Source organism: Neolamprologus brichardi, chromosome 17 (genome assembly GCF_056152115.1).
Source record: "Neolamprologus brichardi isolate AB-2024 chromosome 17, ASM5615211v1, whole genome shotgun sequence".
NCBI lineage: Eukaryota > Metazoa > Chordata > Actinopteri > Cichliformes > Cichlidae > Neolamprologus > Neolamprologus brichardi.
In genome coordinates this window covers 5,423,265-5,446,671 of record NC_142120.1, presented here as the reverse complement: position 1 = coordinate 5,446,671, position 23,407 = coordinate 5,423,265, and the positions used below count along the sequence as shown (strand labels likewise).

At 40.0% G+C, this 23,407-nt stretch overlaps 2 protein-coding genes across 4 annotated transcripts in view; one reads left to right on the top strand and one right to left on the bottom strand.

Annotated features, from left to right (window-relative positions):
- Positions 1–12,393, bottom strand: part of tbc1d22a (TBC1 domain family, member 22a) — a 172,056-nt gene extending 159,663 nt beyond the window's left edge. For all 3 annotated transcript variants that reach the window (XM_087830307.1, XM_006780559.3, XM_006780558.3), the window contains exons 1-4: positions 12,195–12,393; positions 11,676–11,732; positions 5,784–5,967; positions 3,776–4,031 (exon numbers count right to left, since the gene is read on the bottom strand). In XM_087830307.1, coding sequence (XP_087686433.1) covers positions 3,776–4,031; positions 5,784–5,967; positions 11,676–11,732; positions 12,195–12,256 — 559 coding nt within the window. In that variant the 5' untranslated portion in view covers positions 12,257–12,393. The remainder of the gene's footprint in view (positions 1–3,775; positions 4,032–5,783; positions 5,968–11,675; positions 11,733–12,194) is intronic.
- A 1,685-nt stretch (positions 12,394–14,078) lies between these two features.
- Positions 14,079–23,407, top strand: part of cerk (ceramide kinase) — a 51,109-nt gene continuing 41,780 nt past the window's right edge. The window contains exon 1 of the mRNA XM_006780557.3: positions 14,079–14,217. Within this exon, the coding sequence (XP_006780620.2) occupies positions 14,079–14,217 (139 nt within the window). The remainder of the gene's footprint in view (positions 14,218–23,407) is intronic.

Here is a 23,407-nt window from a genome sequence, read left to right as displayed (position 1 = left end):
TATGCAGGTGTTAACAAATGTAGTTACGGCTGGTGGCTTGTTCTGGAATGAGCTTCCAGTAAAGCGGCAGTTGTGGTTTTATAACCGTGAAGGCTCTATAATGGATAGACAAACACATTAATTCAGTATTGAGGGCCACATGTTCTACCAGATGTGCAGAAGAAACAACAGAAAGAGTCCCACAAAACCAAGCAGAGACAGCACGCAGACAAGTGTGTGAGATCAGGACCGCAATGTGAAGACGGACACTGCTCCTATCACACTGGGCAAGTTCATAAAAACATTTTTTTAACCGCCCTGTCGTCCACACTGCCAACATTTCCTAAAGCAAAACCAGAATCACACAAGCATTTGGCAGCAATTAAGAAAACTGGAATGCTGCCGATTTTAATATCCCTTTCACTTTTTACAAGAACAAATAAAAGGCTACAAATCTGTTCTCAAGTGCTTTATTTGCACTTAGAAAAATTAAAAAAGATTATTCAAGCTGGCAGCAGCTTCTCTCTAGTGGAGCCCTTTGTGTCATTTTAACAATAAGCCCTTTTTTATAGTTCATTTAATAACTTTCCTTTTAAAAGGCTGTTAAGAGCAAAGCTAAGTTGAGAAAGCTACATTTCGGGGTGCACTGATTGTGAAATTTTGCACCAATACCAGGGAAAGAAAGAAATCTTACACAGTTTTAAATTGCATTTACAAACATGCAGCCAGCATTCAACAACACCAGTCTCCGTCATTACTGAAGGAAAGCCAAAAATACATCTGCATAATGTTCAATCATCATGACTTCTGCTTTGTGCTGGCTAAACATGTAAAAGACAATATGATTTTTAACTGAAAGAAATTAAATTAGACAAATCTTTATTACAAATATTATGTAAGTATCAATAAACGCTTAAAATTGATGACTACGTAAGCCACGGTAAGACATCAAATATTACATTTAAGGAAGGATTCGAAATAAATATGAGCAAGTGTACAAACATTTATAAAGAGCACTTTTCCCAAACATGACAGGCAGTTACAAAAGCAGAGTATGTGTTTTAGAAGACAAGCAGAACAGAAAAAAAGCCCAAAACAGAAGACAAAATAAGAGAAGACAAGAGAAGACTTGTATACCCCTGTCCCAACAGATGATGTAGCCGTACATGGAGGCCAGATAAGAGGAACTGCCTGAAGGCGAAGGTCTGTTTGTGTTATCTGTATCTAAACACAGCAACAGGCAGTGGAGCAGACAGCCAGGCAGACAGACAGATGACCTGCCAGGCAGGACAACAGTCGGCTACACGGCTCACCATGTACAGCTTCAGCATCTGCTACTGCTGCTGGTGCTGTGGTCTACAGACATACCCGGTTGCTATACAGCGCTACACAGTGTCGCGTCAGTGTTAAACATGAACACTGACGTGACCTGTGGAGCAGCTTCGTACGGTGACGCATCTATAAAAGGGAGCCGTGATGCAGAACAGTTGTTGTGTATTATGAGGTCATGGCAGGTCGCTCAGAGAAGCTGTGCAGGAGGTGGGAAGGTGTTTCTTTCAACTCCCATGTTCATATATAAGAGGAAAGGGACTTGAGGCGAAGGGGGGAGAAACACATGTTACTATGAAAAAATTGCTCTACACTGAAACATTTTTCCTTTTATCTTTGAATATTTTTATCTTACAGTGGAAAAACAGTGTTGACAGTCAGACCTCTGATTAAGTCTGATTCATTAAGTCTGCTTGTTTTACCCTATTGCCTTAAAATGTGTTAACACAACTTATTAATGAATAATGAGTTCTAATGTAAAACTAATCATCAGGTTTGCTGATTCTGAGACTTCAGTGTCAATATTATGCGCAGCTATCAGCTACATAAAATGCAGTCTTGAGATCCCTTCTCAGGCACTTCCCCTATCAACCTCAGGTGACCTTGATAGGCCACACGATAGGGTGGGGCAAGTGGTTTCCCCTTTAACCCCCGGTGATTGTAATGACCCACATCTGTTTTTGGGGGGTTTTTTGCACCTTGGCTCGCATAATGACTCACATGATCAACAGTGGGTCAACAGTCACTTCGAAAGCGGACGACACTCACTACGGTTTTAATGCCTGAAACTAAAACATTTTTGACAGATTTTTTTAACCGTGTATCACATAAAATCAGTTGGAGGTCAGTAAACACAACCAGAATTCATACATAAGGCGCACCAGATTATAAGGGCACTGTCGATTTTTCTGAAAATCAAAGGATTGATTTTAAGTGTGCCTTATTTTCCGAAAAACACAGTAATAACGACGGCCTGCTTGCATGCTCTACCAAAAATAGTGCTTTGTTGTGTATCTGACGGACGAAAGCTAAACCAGTTCCACACCACTGAAGTTGCAGCATTTTTACAAACCAATTCTGGTTCATCTGTTTCATTCAACGATCCACTTTCGCCCTTCTCTTTCTCCGTCGCCAACATGCTTTTTCTGCCATGTGCATATGAAAACAAAGGCACTGCGCATGTGCGTTTTTCATATTCTATTGCGATATTTCATTTTCTTATCGTTGCCTAATATTATACTGGTATTACCGTGAACAGTTTGATATGGCCCAGCCCTACTCACAAACTAACCCCAGAGCATGAGAGAAACTGAAGTTTTACACAAACTGAAAGCTGAGAATATTCATCAAGCACCTTTACTGCTCAAAGCAACACATTTCCAAAAATGCAACTCTTACTGTGAAGTCAAACAGACAGTATCTGGTTTGCATTGTGCTCTTCATAGTTTCACTACTGCTTAGCAAGCAGTTGGAGAGTGTTTGCAGACAAGTCAGCAACTCCCATGCAAATTACCGGCAACTGTGGCATCTGCTAGCAGCAATCATGTTTTTGGTACAGCATTGCTCTCTCTTTCTCTTTCTTACCAATTTCACCGACTGACAGCAAGCAAACCTGCGACAACTGGTCAGGGAATACTCATTTTTCCATAGCAACCAGCCTGGTGGTTGCCAACCAGGCTCTAGGCCCGTGTGGCTGAGGTTTAATGTGATATTGCAGCTACTCTTTTTACCATTTGACAGTTAAAAATATGCGTGTGTAGTGACTGAACTTCAACATAGAAAAGAACTGTTCTCAATGATATGAAAAGAAGCAGTAATAGCTTAACTTTCCATCTCCTACTTATGCTTTTTGAATTGAATTGAATTGCTTTTTGAGTTAAATTTCAGCAATATAATTCAACTAATTTCAAGACTTTACATTAGTGGAACTCAGGTGAATTACTGTTTTATTTATTTTCTTATTCCTGAAGTGATGTTAAATTCTACAATTTTTCACTGAATTTAATTTAAAGTAATTTTCATGCTGAGCACTACACAACACGTCTGCTCAAAGTACAACATTAGCAGTCTTAGCAGATGTTCTCACTGCAGAATGACAACATCTGCCAAGTCTCAAAGCAGCTGTGAGGCACAGTAAATAAACCCCACTAAAAATACTGGCGCCACAAACACTCCAACTTTCTGAGCTTATAAAAAGTGCATCATCACTAAAAACCTAACTATGTCGATCATTTTTAATTCTGTTTAATGGATTTTTCGCAAAGCAACAAACCTATTTATGGCGTTGCATTAGAAGTTACGGCGGTGACATTTTCTAAAAGATGCCCTATTCACCTTTCATGTATTGCCCTCCTCACAAACTCATTTAAGGATTTAAGTGTATCTTTGCAGAAATGTCTCTTAGTGAGCACTTGGGCTTAAAAAAAGAAAAAACCTCGCAGAACACTGAGTAACGGTGCTCACTAACCTTTAGGTGACCCAATTGGAGCTTCGCTGTGGGACTTCACTAGGCGGCCATCAGTGTAAGGGCTGCTCTGGGATCCAAATAATACCTCAGGGCTGGTCGCGTCTCCCTCTTCCACCCTGTCCTCCTCCTCCTCCTCTTCTTCATTGTCCTCGTCGTCCTCTGCCACCTCCTCCTGTGTGTCGTCTTCTCTTCGATCCAGCTCTGATGTTTCATCCTGCCTCTGTTTCTCCTGTTGCTTGCTGTGATTCTCAATCACCTGTTCAGCAGAAAGAAAAGCAAGGTGAAACCTTGGTAAGCTTAAGGCTGGTAACCTCCCCAGAACACATAAGGCGTACAACTTGCTTAGATGAGTAAACTAACGTTTTTTTGCAGCTGCTAAGTGCTTGAGAGAAATACAAACTGTGCAACTTTGTAAAATTTGCCCTCTTAAAGTTAAAATGCTTAATAACTCTATGAAGAAAAAAAATCTTAAAATTTGTTAAAAGTTGTCCTTACTTCAGTTAATGAACACACTATTCTTTGTTAGTAAATCTCCAATATTTTAATTTCAGCAAATGCAGCAAAGTCTGAAATAGTCTTTAAAAGACTCTTTGAGCGATCGTGGCTCAAAGAGTTGGCAGTTTGTCTTGTAACCGGAAGGTTGCCAGTTCGAGCCCCGGCTCAGGCAGTCTCGGTTGTTGTGTCCTTCCTTGGGCAAGACGCTTCACCTGCCACCTACTGGTGATGGCCAGAAGGGCCGATGGCGCGATATGGCAGCCTCGCTTCTGTCAGTCTGCCCCAGGGCAGCTGTGGCTCCAACTGTAGCTGCCTCTACCAGTGTGTGAATGTGAGAGTGAATGAATAGTGGAATTGTAAAGCGCTTTGAGGGCCCCGAAAAGCGCTATATAAATGCAATCCATTATTATCATTATTATTAAAAAAGCCATCAAATTGTTTGTACTCAAGGCCACAACTTGTACCATTTCTTTCATGGAAGGTGGCATAGTTTAGAGAGGAATCTATTTCAACAGGAAGTGTCACGGTTCTGGGTCCGTTGGACCCAGTATTTTGAGTTTATTGTATTTTGGTTTTATTCTGCTTCATGTATTGTTTGAGTTCCATGTATGTATTCCATGTTATTTTGTCTCTCAGTGTCGAGTCTGCGTTCTTGTTTAGTAATTCATGTTTCCTGTTTTATTGTGAAAGTCTTTGTCTTATGTTAGCGTGTGCAGCTTGGTTCCCCCCGTCTCGTTAGCCCTGATCTCTCCCGGCTGTGTCTCCCTTCTATATTGCCCATTCCCTCATTACTACCCTGTGTATTTAAGCCCTGTGTTTTCCCGTGCTCGGTGTCGTACCCTCAGAATTATGCCTGTGTGTTCAGTTCTCAGTGTCATTGTTCAGTCCATGTTTTCGTTTATCACCAGCAATAAAGCTAAGGTTCTCAGTTTCAATTCAGTCTCAGAGTCTCGCATTTGGATCCTCCTCTCCATCCGCCTGCACACAGAGCCCTGACAGAAAGTTTATTTTATGTCTGCAGCATGTATGTTGTCCAGACTCTTCAGAGAGGACACATCACCCTGGCAACCAAGACAAGGGCGCTTTAAAAGAAGACTTTACAATGACAATGACAATGACGACGTTTAAGGGCCTATCCAAGTCATTTTTAACGATAATTAATCGTGTATTTCAAATGATATGTATGTTAAAACAATAGAAATGAAGTGTTCGTGTTGTGAGCTTCCCTACCAACACCTCCAGCCTTCAAATATGAACTTATTTGCCCTTTAAAAGTTGCTACATATTATTTATGGACACAAATAAGAACATGTAAAATAGCAGACATGAAAAACTGCATTCAGGAATATGAATAAACGCTAGCAAATGAATACCCAGAACAAAAGAATCATTAGGATTTCACAAAATACACTGAAGCTGTGTTGATTCGTGATGAGTGCTTCCTTCTACAGGAAGGAAGTGCTACTGCAGTGGAAAGACATCAATCAGGCAAAACTGCTTTAAAGTAGTTTACCTTATTGGCCGTTTCCATGACCACCTCGATGTTGAGGTTCTGCGCAGCCATGGCCAGCAGCTCGTCGTCGTCATCCCCGACATCCCAGGCGTCACTCGTGATGCTCTCAAACTCCTGGAAGGTGGTCGCCTTCTTGGGCTTGCCTGGAGTGGCTGGAGGAGGCTTGTTGCCTGCTTTGATCAGACTGAAGGACAGAGAGAAAAACAGGATAATGGGGGAAAAAAGAAGAGAAAAGGGATGGGTGCAGAAGGTGAGAGAAGGAAAGAAAACAAGAGAAAAGAGAATGTGAGATGAATAATTAATTAAAATTAGGAATTAATAAATGAGCTACCATTTGTCGTTCACATATTGTAAAATATTTCAGTTTTACACAAAAACACTCATCTTAGCTTTATTTTAGTAAAGCTAATCCCAGTACCAATCAAAAGGACAGCTTTTAGGTAAAATCAATAAGCAAATCAATATGAGCCATTCTTCAATTATTAATGACTGCTACCTTTTTATTTTACAAACCAAATAAACAGTTCTTCTTACAGGAACAACATTTTGGCTGCTTTGACAGACACAACAGCTTAAAAGAGTGCTGCAGACAGCTGTGTGTCTGTCAATTCACTATGTAATTTTAACTTCAAGCTTGATCCATGTTTAGACTGTCTTGTACGCACAGTATGATTTTACCGCTTTCTACTTTCTGTTTCCTGAGGTAGGTCGTGGTGTATTTTGAAGCATGTTTTGGATCAGTTTCACTTCCTTGACTGACTTCTTCATAACTGTATCCACAATCTGCAGCGATTTAGCGGAATCCCTTCGTCTCTTTCTATCCGTGTAACGCCTGCCTGTGCAACAGCATGCACACAGGCCCGAAGCGGAATAATTCCACCCCCATGCTGAACACTTTGCAAGGTGTTCTTTTCATCTAACGCTGCTCTTTATTTTACAGGTTTAAGGATTACTTCAGATCACCCTTGCGTGCAGACCCAGTTCACGAATCAACCTAGTGTGCGAATTACCACATGTACAAAAGGACACACACATGTGCACAGAGACACATTAACTGAAGTACATCATTAGCTTAAAAGTTTCTTTGAGTTACTTTATTGAGGCTGCAAGGATACAGTTTAATTTATCTCCATTTTCATCTGTAACACAATTGTTTGCTATTTGCCTACAAAATCCTAACTGCACGCTGCTTGACATGGATCATGCGGCATGTCTGTCAAATGCTGATTGGCTGACGAGTGGGCTGGAACAGGGAAGTGAGCGACAGCGGTGTTTACCAGGAATGGGAAAAGCATAAAAATAACATGAAGGACCGACAGCAGCACAAGCAAGTGTACAACAGACCGGTTGTACCACATTTTTGACACTGCCCTCATCTGACAACAGACACTCTCTGCAGTCTAAAGATGCACACGGTCTGCCAAAGCACTACCACCCCCGAACTGTAATTTCCTTATTACAAAGACGGTTATTACCATAAGAAAGAACCAGGAGACGTGTACACGTTAGCCAACTTCCATCCTAACTCAAAAGAAAGGGAAAGTTTGAAAACACGCAAATTAATTTCAACCCTCTGTGGAAATCTACATGAGTAAACATTAATCAGAAGAAAGAAAAGGGTTATTACTGAAGAGGAGACTGTGTTCCCCTCTATTTGATTGTGTGTATGAGAGAAATCCAGAGAGAAAAAGAACTCTACACTATGTCCTGCTCAGAAGTGAGTTTACTAAAGTAAATAGCCAATGTGAGTGTAAGTGACAAACCTAAACCTCAAGTGAAATTATAAAATGAATGGACAGACACATTGCTGACTGCAAAACTCTTAAGCTGTTAAGTTTGTCAGAGGAGAGCTTTTAACTGTATTCTCATCAGCTCTGAAGTCATTACCTATCGTCTGGCATACTACACCAAACCAATTAAGTAAAAGATAAACCAGTAAATGACTGAATGAATGAAAGTAGATGTGTTTCGCTTTGTTGGTATTCTATTAAAAAGAGAGAAAGGCTCTAGCCATTTCTTGTTTTCTACAAAGTTTTCTTTTTCTTAAAACAAACAAACAAAAACAGTGAGCTCAAGATAAAAAGAAAAATGATTTTTTTTTGCAAATTCACAGAAAATTATTGTTTTTGAAATAAAAATAGTCTGAGTTTTTGTGATTTTACTCATTTATTTCCTACAGTTGCAAGTCCACAGCCCATAGAGCTGTGCTGACAGGCGTTATTTGTTACACTAGCACTTCTTTGAATGCTACACTGAAAGAAAGGGGCAAAAGTTGTAAGTGTTTTTGAATAGTTTACAGGACACTTAAAATTAAGCTGTGCTGTACTGTATGTATCCCATGAAAGCTATCATTTTAAACAACATTATTGGTATCTGCCTAGACTTTCATAAATGCTGCATCTCTACTAATCTTAGAGACGCTGCTATACTATGCCACTATATGCTATGCCATATATTCTACAACACACTGGACATCTGTGTAGACAAACTTCAAGGCCCCACTTTTATTCTTTGATAATGTGAAACTTTCTTTTGTCCACACGGAACAATGTTTCTCAAATTACTTTAAAGTAATTATTGATATTAATCCAATACCAAAAAAAATAAGAAGTCAATATTTCCAACACCAATACTGAGACTTTCAGCTTATAGACAGCCTATGGAAGGGAGAGCAATGTGTTATGATTTACAAGATGAATCCTCAATATGAACATTTTTTAATGAACACTAAATCATTGTGATTTTTATTTTCCACAATAATTAGCTAACAACAAAACAGACCTTTGAGCTTTTCATGTATTTTGAAGTTGGATTTTGTTTTTACCGTAAAGTATGTCGCAAATCTGAGTGCACGTATAGCAGCACCAGCTCGCAAACCACGAGACGGAGTTTCTTTGCGAAAAATATCATTTTTTATACTTTATTTTCTCTTGCATAAAGTTAAGAGCATGTATAGTGAGAAGACAACACTAATATATTTGCCACAGGCTATTTAACCCTTTAAGACCTACTATAGAACCAAGTCGGCCAGAGCTTATCTTTATGTTTTTACATGCTGTAGTGCCATTTGTGGGAGCATTTCAAGTTTCCATATATCAATATAACCGTTATAGCCCAAATTTTAATAATATGTATGCATTAAGTCCATAATAACTACATAAATTGCAAAAAATTGTAATGCAATAAACTACAAAAAAATTGAAAATTGTTTTTGTTTAGATTTTTACATATATTTCTAGTTAGAAAAAATTAAGAGGTGTATCCCTCAAAACTGTAAATACAAAATAATTTCCAACCACAAGAAATTTACTTTGAGTGTCTTCATAGTTTTATTTTTGAGATTTTTTGAGATTTTAATTTTTATATACTACAGGAAAAATGAAAATTAATATTAAAATGCATCCAAATAAACTATTTCCAGCAGTGCAATTTGAGTCCTAAGCATCCCAGAAACGATACAGAAAAGCATAAAGTCAAACATGACTTTTAAAAACACCAACATAGGCTTATAAGGCCCTTTCACGAAAATGACGTCACTTCCAGTTTCGAGCAGGTAATGGCGGACATGTAATAGTTCGCGTTGGCGTATATGCCAACGTAGGAAGTGTTATGAACATCGGCAAAGCTTGTTTCTGGAATATTATGTTTTTGCTTTTTCCTTTTTCTTCTTATGCAGTTTTTGCAAAGCTATATGTGGAAGGAAACCGTGACCTAGGACAAGCTAATGGCATAAGATGTAAGTACAACTCCTCCAGTTTCACATGCAAAAAAAATATTGCACTACCTTACGTGGTTCCAGTTCTACAGGGATTTAAAAATAGTTCGGTAAAACGGAGTGTGCCTGCTCCAACCGGTTGTAAAGGGTTAATTATATATTTTATGTAATAATTTCTAAAATTTGGGTTAGAAACGATAGAAGATAAATGGCAAGATAGACACTTTTCTATCCTCCACACGATATATATCGTCATATCGCCCAGCACTAGTGCTTTTTGAGATATATTTTCCCCCATTTCCAATAAAAATAATCTTTTTAAAAACAGTTCAGTGGGATACATACTGAACCTTGAGGACAGAAACAAGGTATCTCACCAGTATTGATCCAATACCAATACCAGCTTTGGTACCAATACAACTTATATTAGAATCAACCGTTTCATCACTATTTAATGTCTTGATTATACTCCATTGCAGACATGGACACGGAGAGCTGCTATGCTCCAACCACACATGAGCATGTATAGTTGGAGCACTGTAATGACAACTCTCTGCAGACAATCACAATTAACAGACAGGCACGCAGACGTGCACACAGACCCTTGTGCCCACCATCTAATGATGAAATTTACATCACTTGGAGCCTTAGTGGACATGCAGATACAGAAAGTATAATCAAGGCTTAGAATTGCTCAACTTTGTTCAACTTGTTTACCCAGTCACAAAATGACTGGACTTTCCTGTAGAGTCACTGCCTCTGTGATCATTCCAGTTCTGCAGTTTCAAAGTGCAAAACAGAAGATTACCAGAATTATAACTGGAAGACTCGACATTACACACATTGAAGTAACTGTAAGTAATAATAGGCTCAACCCAGCCCATGATATCACAGACGGTATGTTCATTCGTCAGTTGTGTAATGGAAAAACATATACGTCCACATTCTTCACTGGGATGTGGCTAAAAATACAGCAACCGTTCAGCCACACCTGAGCGTTTTGTGCCGTGACAAACTGAGGTAGAAGAAATCTATCTCAGCACCAACACATTGGATAAAACAGGCTTACCTTTAAATAAGCTGAAATTAGCCGCCTTTTAAAGTGTACATAAATTATTTTCCCCACAAAAAACATTGCTGCTCACAGGATTGCGTTTTCACAAGGTCTGGTAAACTGAAGGTGCAATAATGAACATTTCAAATTGGTCAAATTGGTCAAGTAGCCTACTTATAGCATTTGAGCTATTTATCAGTTATCTCACAAAAACTGATAAAAAACAAACAAAATAATCTGCTTATGACATAAAGCAGAAAGTGCTGGTTACTGTGGGAGAAGGCAATGATGGTCCGTGGTGTTTGCAGGGGGGCATTAACCAAAACAAAGAAGTAAACTAGAGAAATAAATTAATCCCCACAGTAATTTTGTGTTATCACACAAACAGAGCCACACCTCCATGTAATCCTTCAGGAAGGTGCCAGACAACCAGATTTGATGTGAATGTAACCTAACAGCAGGGTTCACCCCATCTGCCGTGTGTATCGTCCACCAAACAGACACACTGACCGACAGCTCCAGTATAGACAGAGTGAACAGAACAGAGACAGCAGAGGCAGAATCTTTTTTCTTTTTTTATGTCAAATTAATTTTGTGCTGGCAAAATGTTTAAAAGTAGTGTGAAAAAAGAGATGAAAGACATTTAGGTATTTTTTCATGATTTCATTAAGTAAACCCCCCCAAAGTGGTAAGCATCAATAAAACACTGGTTTCAGCATCTGATACAGATGGAACAACTGAGACAGATCATTGATTTTAAACCTTCAGCATAAGGCAAATGATTTCTGCTAGTGACAACAACACAACTCAAGCAAAAAAAAAAAACAAGTATACAGTTACATCCCATTCAAAGAGAATGACCTAATATAAATGGATAATAACTTTTTTCCAAAACCAACCATTATTAACACAAAACAATAATAATTTCCCATGGTAGGGACAGTTTTTTTTCTCCACTCAACAGTACATCACTTTTTTTAATCTGAAGCAAAGTACCGGGTCGACATCAATTGGGCTTTGAAGTCTAGTTTATCACATGACACAAAAACTGACATTGGGCCAGAGAACTCCACCAAGATCACATGGTATTTATTTTTACAACAAGGAAGTCAGTTTAACTTACTTTGCATGAAGGAGCGGGTCGAAGGGTGGATGCTGTGCACCGTACACATGCTGAATGCTGAGGAAGTGAAAAAGATAGAATGGAAATGAATGAACTAATCGATCACTGGCTGGCAAGCTAGCATGTTAGCTTTAAGCTATTTAAAACAATACCAGTTTAAACTGCAGGAGTGAGACTCCATGTGACCCCAAGTGCAATAATTTGCCGTGAGACCTTGACTACTCGTGTTGTGAAATAGTTACTGTGTCATTAGTTACAACTCTGCGACGGAGTACTGATGAACTATTAGCCACTGTTAGCAGCCTAGCTCTTAGCCTAGCTAACAGTTGCAAGGGGTAAAATGCGTCTACGAGACGTTTTTACCACAGACGTTAGCCAGTGACAAGAATGGGAACTTTGTCCAACCGCAAAGCCCCACCAATCAAAGTGAAAGTTGGCGTTTGAAGAGCAGCAGCGCAGCGTCAGCTGAGTGAAGCTAGCTACGCTAAGCTAACAAGCAGGAGGGAACACGTCACTCACCTGCCAGGAACCTTCGCTGCATTCCTTTTCCAGAACTGTTTTTTGTTTCCGTCGCTCGACATCTTCCCGCAGCGGTCCACTCAGTCCTAAACTCAAACACCCCGACGCTGTCGTTATCTCGAAAATATTAAATGTCTGTTTATTTACACCAGCTCTCCTCCTCCAAAACTCAGAAAGCTGCCATGTTGATACTGCCTAATCGGCAAGTAAACGCGACTGTGATTGGCTGGGGTGACACTTCCTCACTGTAAGCCAATCACAAGTGAGATCTGGTTGTCGGTAGGAGCATTTTTTTAATTGGACGCTGACGTCATGCTCCACGGCCTTTGCTGTGTTGACAGAAACTCAGACTGTGAATCAAAGAGACCCTCCAGCATCAGGACCAGAGGGCAGGCATACAGCATCACCAACGAAAATACATGGACAGGATCATAAGAGGTTTTTTTTTTGGATATTTAGAAATGTTCATATAATATGTATACATTGTTTTTCAATCTTTAAATAGATCAGTTCTCATACAATTTTTGGAATATAAATCTGTAGTTTGTGTGATGCCGTATATTGAATGTTGGTTCTCACTATGTATAAAATAAAGTCAGGTTTATTTTAGGCTTTTCAAACTTATTTTATGAACTTGGTGAACTGACAGGTGATTCTATTAATACAGGTTTTATGTGCTTTGGAATTTGGAAATTAAACTTGAATGATGCTTTTTTGAGGCTATAATAAACTGTCCTGGAAGCCACATATCAACTAAACGTTTAATAAACTGGCTGTATAAAGTAATAGTTAATATTACAGTATTACAGCAAATGGATTATCATTGTGGAGTAACTATGTGAATATGAGGATGACTCGACTCGGTAAACAACATGTTTGGCCTTTCTGTTCTGCTAAGTTCTAGCTCCGCTCATCAGAAAAATAACCCACTATTATTGTTACGTGTACATATCTACAGCTAGTGCCGATGAAAGCAACCTGCATAAAGTTTAGTTTGTATTTGCTGTTTGTTTCTATCTATCTATCTATCTATCTAGTGGTGAGACTTGCTTCTAGAGTGTGTTTTGTTAAAAGGCAAATGCTTTAAGTCAGAGTCAGTGTGCTCATATGTACAGAACAGGGAAAAACAAATGTTCTTTTGTTTTTTATTTTCACAATTCTGAGTAAAAAGTCAGAATTCTAAGATTAATCAATTTTTCTCCGAAATTAGACTTTTTTTCTCAGAAGTCAGACCTTTTTATTCTCAGAATTCAGACCTGTTTTTATTTTTCCAGTGGCCCTGATCTTCCGTACACGCGCTTACCCTTGTAGATACTTTCTTTGGAAATTGGTAGCCTTAAAGGTAAGAGGTCTCACTCTGCCCTAATTTTCCCTTTATTTTATTTACATTGTGAGTCTTAATCAGTGGTGGATCATTAAAATTTTACATGGGGGCAAAGGAGGGGCATGAGGTCTAGGCAGGATGGCACATACCTCTTTAGAGAAGAATGTGAAAATCCCCTACATGTAAATGCAGTCAACAAAGTTTTCCCAAAAAGGCTCTAAATTTATTTTTTTCATATTATGGTCATATTTTTGTATTTCTATTATCTTCCTTTTATTTTCTATGTTACTTGTTAAGCACTTTGGTATACCCTTGGTTTTAAGTGTGCTTTATAAATAAAGTTTATTATTATTATTAGACCAGGTTGATTTTTATTACTGAGTGAGTCATCTTTCTCATACACGATCTTCATCCTAAGTCCCCCCCTCCCTTTCCCTGACGGCTCAGGCCGACCGGCGTAACCACTGCAAACAGCGCAGACACTTGGCACGCGCGGGCGATAATAAAGTTGCAATGAGGAGCATCCAGCGGCGTAACGAGTGACACCCAGGATCGATAATATGGAGAAACAAGTCACGTTACTGTCATCGCAGCTCTTTCAGAAGCACAGGCAGGTAGAAGTAGTTCTCGGTCGCAGTGTTTTGGCGTGGAAACCGGTTGAGAAAAGTAGAAAACCATGCTCGGGGACTTGTGACTCAGGTAAGTGTGACATCAGTGTAGGTTTCATGGGGGAAACTGAAGAAATAGACACCGGCTAAACACATCAGTATTCATTTAACACGACAAAGTGGAAACGTGAATGTGAATGGTATTTTAGAGTGTAGCATATTTGCTTATATGTTCATCCACTATTTGCCTTCAGGACATGAAACCATTGTTATATATGCAAAAAGAAAAAAAACTGCAGCAGCTGTTTGAGCTCCTGATCAGAGCAGGCACATGTTGAGAAAGGACATGAAGCTGTGGTAGTTCAGCTCCGTTCACTGACAGGTGCAGGTCACACAGGTGTGGGGGGTTTATTGTTTTAGTTGTTTTTTTAAGTCGCAGGTCGTTAGCAGCCGGTGTTTCTAATGTGCAGCCTGCAGGGTTCACTGTTATGGGTTCACTGTTATTTGACATGCCCCCTCCAGGAAGCACTTCATTCATTAATTCAGTCATGAAATGGTCCGGTGAGTTCTTTGAAAACGTTCACAGTGTCAGCTCGTTTAGAAAACACATTAAGCTTGGTCAGTATAACCTGGCGAGTTTGAGCAGGCAAGAGGAAAATAAGAAGTCAGGATTGAGATTGAGTTCTACCCTCACTATATTCACTTTACTGTAACTCCAGGCTGTCCAAACCAGAAGTCTGCTGCTTGTTTACAAGTTTAACCCAAGCATTTTTCTATTAAGTACTGCAGTTGTAAGCAGATCTACATAACCACATACTGATGTTTCAGCTGTATGCATGCCATAAAAAGATGGCCTTCTACCCACAGCAACCTCACCTAAAGCTTGCGTGAATACCTTGAAGAAGTCTACAGTTTGGCATTTTAAACTCAAAGACCAAATTTATTTTTATGTACAAGCTGTTGGGGATTTTAATAAGGAGCTTTAAGGGAATCGACTCGCTGTCTTGGAGTCCAAGTGGCCACTAGTAGAACTGCAGGTTTTATCACTTTCAGGATGTGTTGCTGCTTGCAATACACACATGATATGAACAGTTCAGTAAATGAGAAAACCAAAAATCTTCGTTTTCAAAACTATGAACTGGTTTCGCCATTTAAAAAAAACATTTGCTGCGTAGTTGACAATTTCACACACTTCCTGACAAATAGTTGTAGTTGCAGTGATGTTTTTTGCAACCTAGAAGCGTCTGTTTCTTTTCTAGCTTACGACTGTCCGTCCATACTTCCTTGCTTTTGCCCAGATGGCTTTCTCATTCCAATTGGTTTACATGTAACTTCAGTTTTGATTACCTAACATATTTATCTTTTATGGTTTTACACCCAGCTGGTGTACTGTGGCCGAGATTAATTCACTGGATTAATGGCATGTGCATTCACTTCTCGTTGCTGTGGTTATCAAGCAGGGCTCCCAATTTTATTTTATTTTTTCCGCCCTTTCCCATCGTCGCATCAGACAACTTCCACTTAATCCGGACACTCTGATAACCTCCAGAGGCTAATGTTTGTTCATCGAGATGAGCTCCCTGGTCTGCAATTACTGTACCACGATCGAGTAGAGTGATTACAGCTGGCTCCGCACACTTTAAATTTAAACCTGCCCATTGACCTTCCTCAAAGTGGTATCAAGCGCCCTATAATAACCTGCCATAAAGACTTCCATTTATTGAGTCTATGCTCAGTGTAACTACATCAAAATCCCTCTCCCACCCCCTAGTGATCTCTGTGACAAGAGCAGGTCAGCTTTATTGTGGAGTTGGGAAGCAAGCAAGGACACTTTGCCAGTGGGTTCAACATATAACACTTCTGTGGAGTGCGATTATCACAAGTACAGCCAGTACAGTGTGGTTAATCAGTGACTTTAATGAAGTAAAGGATGGCGGCTGGGATTTTCCCTCACGTAAACAAGTGCTCAGTTTCTGTGCTATCGCCAGTGACCTAACTGTCATAAACATTCCCCACTTTTCCCTATCGCACTTGTGGTTGTCTTTCACAGTAGGCATATTCCAGATGAACTCAGTCAGGTCACAGTAGCAGCATTTTTCTTCATCACCGTCAATTTAGCTTTTGTAACTCCTAACTGGAACAAAGCTAGGCATTTCTGGGAATCATCATAGTCAAAAATGATTCAGCATGACTCAAGTTTGACAGATCCTCCCCAGCTTGTATATTCCATCTCCGCCCATAGAAGCTTTTCCAGAAGATGAAGTTGACACCCGAAACCATAAATTGTGTTAACATGATAATAATGATGTTACCACTTGACCTTATATGTGAATTTGTTTAAAACAGAGCTTCCAGATGTAAACTGCACACAGACACAGACGCACACAAGCAGACAAACAAAAGCCAGTCACTGAGATGGCCTCTGAGCCTTGGAGTAAATGCCCTGTCCACATAATGGTTGAGTCACTGCTCTGATGCAATTCAGATCAGAGTAAAGTCGTGAATAAATCATGGAATATGCTTTAGAGAGTGCTTCCCCTTCCCTCCAAATCACTATGCTTAGTGAGCAATACTTCCTCAGGCCCTCTAAGCCTGAATGTCTCTCCCTGCCAGAGGGGGAGGTTTAGATTTTTGCTTTCCCATATGTCAGCGCTGCATAGACACCTGGCGTGCAGGGCTTCACTTTTATCAATATTGAAAGTATCGTAAATCGGCCTAAAACAAAGTTAAGAGACAAAGCAAACCTAGGCTGATTTTTGTCCATTAGTCAGACAGAACTACAACTTGGTCGCAAAGGGTTGTGAAAAGACAGAAATAATGATATAGTGCCTTGTCATGCAATCAGCAGAGCCCTGCACTTTTCTAGACATTGCGCAACAAAGGTGCACATTAGGACGTAAGCCTGACGTGTTCAGATCAAACAGTAAACTGTGTTTAACCTGCCAGTACAAAGTCCATGTAATGCAGGGATGCACAGAGGTGAGAAAAGCTCAGGTAATAGTCTGTCTTCCATAGTCACTGGTGTCTCCGACCTGCTCCTGATCTACGTAGGCAGCTTCCTCAGCTCAGCTAACCAAATTATTATTTTCTTATCCCAGTAGTGAGGTGGAGGAGTGGATGTTGTGCGCTACTTGGGAGAAACATCTTAACATTGTGCAGAATGTGGATGAAATGGCTTATGACAAGGGTACCATGTTATCATTGAGATAATGTTTACCGTCGTCACAATCTGTTGGTTCAGAACATTGACGAGCAAAGTCGGTGTGTGTATATCTGTTGGTATTTGGTCAAAAGTTGAAATTTTGTACTTTAGTTATTATAGTCCATCCTGTGGGTGACATAAATGGCAATTCAAAAGAGTCTGGATTTATAAATTAAAGCTTTCAAAGCCCAACCATGCTTTTTACCCTATCCAGGGAACATCCTGGATAGATCGCCAACCTGCGGCAGGGCTAACACAGAGGCCATTCACAGGAACATTCACGGTTTTTAGAATTTACAAATGAACCTAACCCTGCTAATTCCATGTCTTTGGACTGTGGGAGGAAGCCGGAGTATCCGGGGAGAACCACTGCAGATATGAGGAGAACGTGAAAAACCTACACAGAAAAGACCCCAGGCTGGACTCAACTTCAATTTTACAATAATACATATAGAGAAAAACTCAACAATCATATGACCTCCTATGAACAAGCACGTTGGTGACAGTGGGAAGGAAAAACTCCCTTTTAACAGGAAGAAACCTCCGGCAGAACCAGGCTCAGGGAGGGGCGGGGCCATCTGCTGCGACCGGTTGGGGTGAGAGAAGAAAGACGAGATAAAAGACATGCTGTGATTCATAACAAGTATGATTCAATGCAGAGAGGTCTACATGGTGAGTGAGAAAGGTGACTGAAGAAGAAATACTCGATGCATCATGGGAATCCCCCAGCAGCCTACACCTATTGCTGCATAAGTAAGGGAGGATTCAGGGTCACCTGATCCAGCCCTAACTATATGCTTTAGCAAAAAGGAAAGTTTTAAGCCACATCTTAAAAGTAGAGATAGTGTCTGTTTCCCGAATCCAAACTGGAAGCTGGTTCCACAGAAGAGGGGCCTGAAAACTGAAACTGACTCGTACCCAGGACCTTCTTACTGTGATGCAGCTGTGCCGTCTGGGGTGCCAAACTATAAACCTGTTCAAAATCTGGTACCAATCCATCTAATAAATAATTATGGATGGATTTACACCTGTTGGTTACTAGAGGTGGGAATCACCATACATCCCTCGATACGATATTATCACAATACTTAACACATGATACGATATTATTGCAATTTTTTAAAATATTTTGCAATATTCAGATTCTGTACATAAAGGTAAACTTTATCAATATTCATTTTATCTAATATCAAAGTCTCACACTCAGTCTTTCTCTCATTTCAGTTTTATTGTTGACAAACTGAACGGTTTGTATTACAGTCTAGTCCAACTTAACTGAATCAACCATCTGGTACAATTATAGCTATTCTGAACTCTGCAATTTATGAAAACTATGCAGCCCATTCAGCAACTGAAGAATTTGAAAGTAAATTAAAACAAAATATAATTTTACATTAAATAAAAAAGTTTTAAACTTAATTAAAATAAAACATGTCTTAAATTAAAATAAGTAAACTGTCATGTTTATTGCTGCCAAAAGAAAAGTTAAACACATTTGGACAGTGAAGGAATGTCAGGATTCTTGCTCAGAAAAAGGATCAACCTGCTCTGAAGTCAGAGCATGTTCCAGTCCACAAAAAAAAATTTTGTAACAAAATATCGATTTCTGCTGTCCCTGTATCGATACATTATTAGCAAACAAAATATCACAATACTACACAGTATCGATTTTTTCCCCCACCCCTATTGGTTACACTAGATAACAAGGTGAGGCGGAGACTTTTAGGTGTCAGTCTTTTTGTAATATGAATGTCTGCACCACATGCCGTGACCATCCATTAGTATATCATTCCACCTGGCCAAAGTGGGGGGTGCGACCTGATCAGCAGTGCCGTACGCATGTCTCCAAAAGCAGCAACCGGAGCTGCAGCGAACATAAATATTGAAATCATAGACTGTGACTTTTTAGCACCACTCTTCTCCTGTTACATCTTCCACCTTGGTTGTCCTTTCCTCTCCATCTGTTTACCTAAGCGTTGGCTTAACAAACCCATTGTGCCTGGGAGAAATCCACATGTCTTGTTTGACAGCTCACTGCCATGTGTACCCAGGCAGATCTTCGCTTTGTAATCTAAAGCTGGTGCTCAATGCACAGCCCTGTCTGTATGCTGAGAGACGGCTGCAGAGGGAGGGAGGGGGAGAGATACCGAGAAATAAACACTGCCAGAAAGCGACAGCTGGAGATTGGGTAAACTGCGCAGGTTTACACTGCATCACTGACAGCAGCAATGCAGGATCTGTCATTACAGTGATTGCTCTGTTCACCTGAGCTTTGGGTCAACAGGAGGAAAAGCTAATCACGCAGTAAAGCTGCATGATGATGTGGCACTGATAGCACCAAGCTTTTTGAAAGCTTTGTAATATCAGAAACAGTTTTGGTAACTTTCACACACTCAGCTAAATCTTGTCTCATCTTTTGCAAACACATGTGACTAGGAAGGCTCGTAGAAACAATACAAACAGGAGGGAACACCTAAGCATTTCCTTAAGCTTGCACTGGCTTGTCCTCTAACGCACTGTCAGTGCCACACCACAGTATAAATAAAGGGACTACATAGTGAACCAATGTGTAAAGGGAGGTGTGCCGAGAACAGCCGCAGAATATGAATATGACGACAGCTCATTGTTGTCAGAGGACTGAAAGGAGGCAAGGCCACGCGCCGTATTCTCGGAGATATCATAAACACAAGCGAAGTCTCCCGTGGACGTGCACGAACGCATAGGGTTCGCCAACTCAAGATCAAAATTCAGAGGAGCCGTGTCTAAATCTGTCGTGTATTTCACAACTCGGATTGAGGGGGGCTGAGGAGAAAATGTCCGGGGTGGCGTCACTTCAACGCCCGAGTGAAAAACAGCTGGGGTGTGACAAGGATTTCAGACGTTGCGTTGACGGTGTAGGAGACCGGTGTGTTCAGCGGAATCCAGTCGAGCAGGATGCCATCTTGCTTTAGGGAAGCAGGATGCCATCTTGCTTTAGGGAAGCAGGATGAGCTGGATGGATCACGAGCCTCACACATGCACCTGTAGAGACGCAGCTCCTTGCTGATCGAACTGGTTTTTATCAGCTCGATCTGAATTAAAGGTGCTGCTGCTGCTAAAGTAGCTGCAAGTCTCGGGAGAAAAAGGATTATGTCGCGCCACAGGAATGCCTATTAAAGCTCAGCAGCAGTGCTTCACACTAACATTTAATACACCTCACTGTATCGCATGTGTGTCAGGCTTATTACCAGAAGTGTCTGGCCTGCTGGATGGCTTTGCAAATTGTGGAAGTGAGAGATTAGGACTGGTTTGTGCATTTCACTGTATTTCACACTTTGTGTTGTTACACACTGATCAAATCTTAAGAGTTGTTGTCCAAACTTTAGCAGGGGTTTGAATTGTCACATTTACACCAAATGAAGGCAGCACGACCTTATGCTGACCTTCTTTGATCAGGGATTATAGTATTTCTTTGCAATCAGGATAAATGAGACATAATATTGAGAAACTGCACTCACCTTACTTCAGACTGTCCTGGCTGTTTAGCATCTGTTTTATAAATGGTGGGTATATTAAATGTGGACTATAAAATGCTGACTTTTGTGAGCTATAATACTTGAGAATTTTTTAGGGGATTTTAAAGGTTTCTAGGCAAAATATTTTCAGTTGTAGCCTACTCCGATAAACTAAAGCAGTGTTTAGCCCATGAATTAAAATGTAATTGGGTACCTAAGTAAGTAAACATATTTTTTTTCATAGTTTGGAACATTTGGAGGAAATCCTGAACTATTATTTTTGCTCCTACATCAAGGTAGGTAATTTCGAATACAAGAGGAACATAGCAGTGAGACCAGTATATGGTGACTAGTGCAGTGGAAATATAAGCAGAGATGTCACAGAAGGGATTTCACATTAGCTGTGTAAACCACAGACAGCCGCAAGAAGTGATAAAACAGACAGAAATGGACTGAGAGTAAAGTCCAGGCTTTATTGCACTTCCCTTCAAAAGAGGAATTGCATGTTTGATTCAGGAGCATCAGAGTGACATAAATTTTCCAAGAATATCTGTCAACTTGCTTTGGCAAGTAAAATATATGAATACAAGGACGTAAGATCACTGCTGTCAAAGGGGATCTGAATGGGTTTGGTTCATTGGTTTCCCACATTTGGACCAGCACATTTTGGCAATGGAGGCACAAAGGATGCAATAGTTGAGCCGTTGGAGGCAATCACTACCAGCACAGAGAGCTGCAGTCTGTCCAAGATGGCCCATATAAAGTTAGTGGCTCTTGTATACATAGGCTGTTGCTGTATTTATGTGTTACGATCAAAAATGGCTACCGGCAAAGAAAGGTTATTTAATTTAAGAAAAACAAAAAGGGCATTTTCAGCCACTAGCCTAAATTCATGTGGCTCCTTTTGCAACTCTGTTATTCTAGAGTCCAACCTGTTTATAAGTGTGCTATTATCAGCTTATATAACCATTTTCCCACTGTAAAGGCATTTACAACAGCCAATAAGTGGAAGTTAAATAAAGAAGAGATAAGAGAAACACTCTTTAACCATGTTAATCATTTGTTGTATGGTTTGTCAGAGAGCACTTTGTTTGGGATTGTGAGGGACCAAGCAGCCAAAGCAAAGAGGACACAGGCAAAAAAAAGTGTCTTCAAAAAGGGTTTTATTTATTTTAACCCTCAGAAAGTCCAAAATTAACAAACTTGAAAAACATACTTAGCAGGCTTATAAAAGAGGTCAACTAAATATAACTCTACAAAAAAAGAATTTCCAGAAACTTAAACAAAACAAAGTGAGACACAACTTAACTCACAAACTGACCTAAGGGTAGCTTTTATAATGATTTGGCCAAACCATTTGAACACAATAGGGGGGAAAAGAAAACACACTAATATTAACTAAGCACAGACTAGCCTAACTAAACCTAAAACACCCCTGCTCGTGGTAAGCCCATGGTTGGTCCTGCTGAGCCACGCCTTTTGCCAGGCAAAAGACAGGAAACAGCCACCGCCCAAACCCAGGTAACTCAAAGAAAGAGAAACATAATTAATATAACAAGAAAAACCACACAATGTTACTATGTGCGCGCCTCATAATACCAGTGTTAGGTTTAACCAAATGATTAATGAAGAAAACTGCAAAGCGAACTAATAAAGTAAAAAATGAACTAATTTACCCGTGTGGCTGATGCCATCACAGGGACGCTAAAACACAGCAACCAGCTGATCATATCAGAGGTGGGCGGAGCGTAAATAAATAAGTAAATAATTAATTATATATATAGCAGATGTTAGCGACGTCTTTATTATTAGTATTGCTCTTAAAAATCCTGAGTGCAGCGCTGCAATTATCACACCCTCCAGCTTGTTATGGAGCTGTGTTAGCTAGCTCACGTGCTTCGTCACTGTTGAATGCTAGCAGCAAAAATAAAAGGTGTATAGTTCTCAGAGTAACACAGCAGTGGCTGCAAGCTTAAGGAAGTCTCTGTAACTGTTTGGTCAGAAAGCGTCTTTGACACCCGGCTCTACCCCTGGGCTTGGAGAACTTGTGACTTTTCCCAACAGGAAGTAGTCTTGTCTTGACCTTTGTGAGCAAAGAGATTCTCAAAGAGGAAGCCATCATAGCCTTGTCTATGAAGTGTGTAGGACTGAAACTTGCAGCTGTTTTCATTAAGGATTAAAGTACCAAAATGTCTTTAATTAAACATTTTACCTGTGAAATTCGATTGACTGGACATCAGTCTTAAATCAAAAATGTTATCCTTTATGACAAATCAAATCCTGACAATAAAGACAGCAGGACCATAGAATCTGACATTCATTGACTGATTTGTTGCAGCTCATTTTGGGGCCTTTTTTCCAGGCAAGATGCCCAAATGACTTGCATGAGTAGTTGTCATATTGTACTGTTCAGAATTCCAAAAAGAAAAAGCCAAAAGGCACAATTCTGCCTTACCTTTTTCAAAGTGTGCCAAAATGAACAATAGCTTTTCTTCAGAACTGTGCTCTTGAGTTAAATGGTTGAAAGTATTTACCAAAAGAATGAAGTTTAACTGACCTCCTAAACGCCATTAAATTTACAAAAG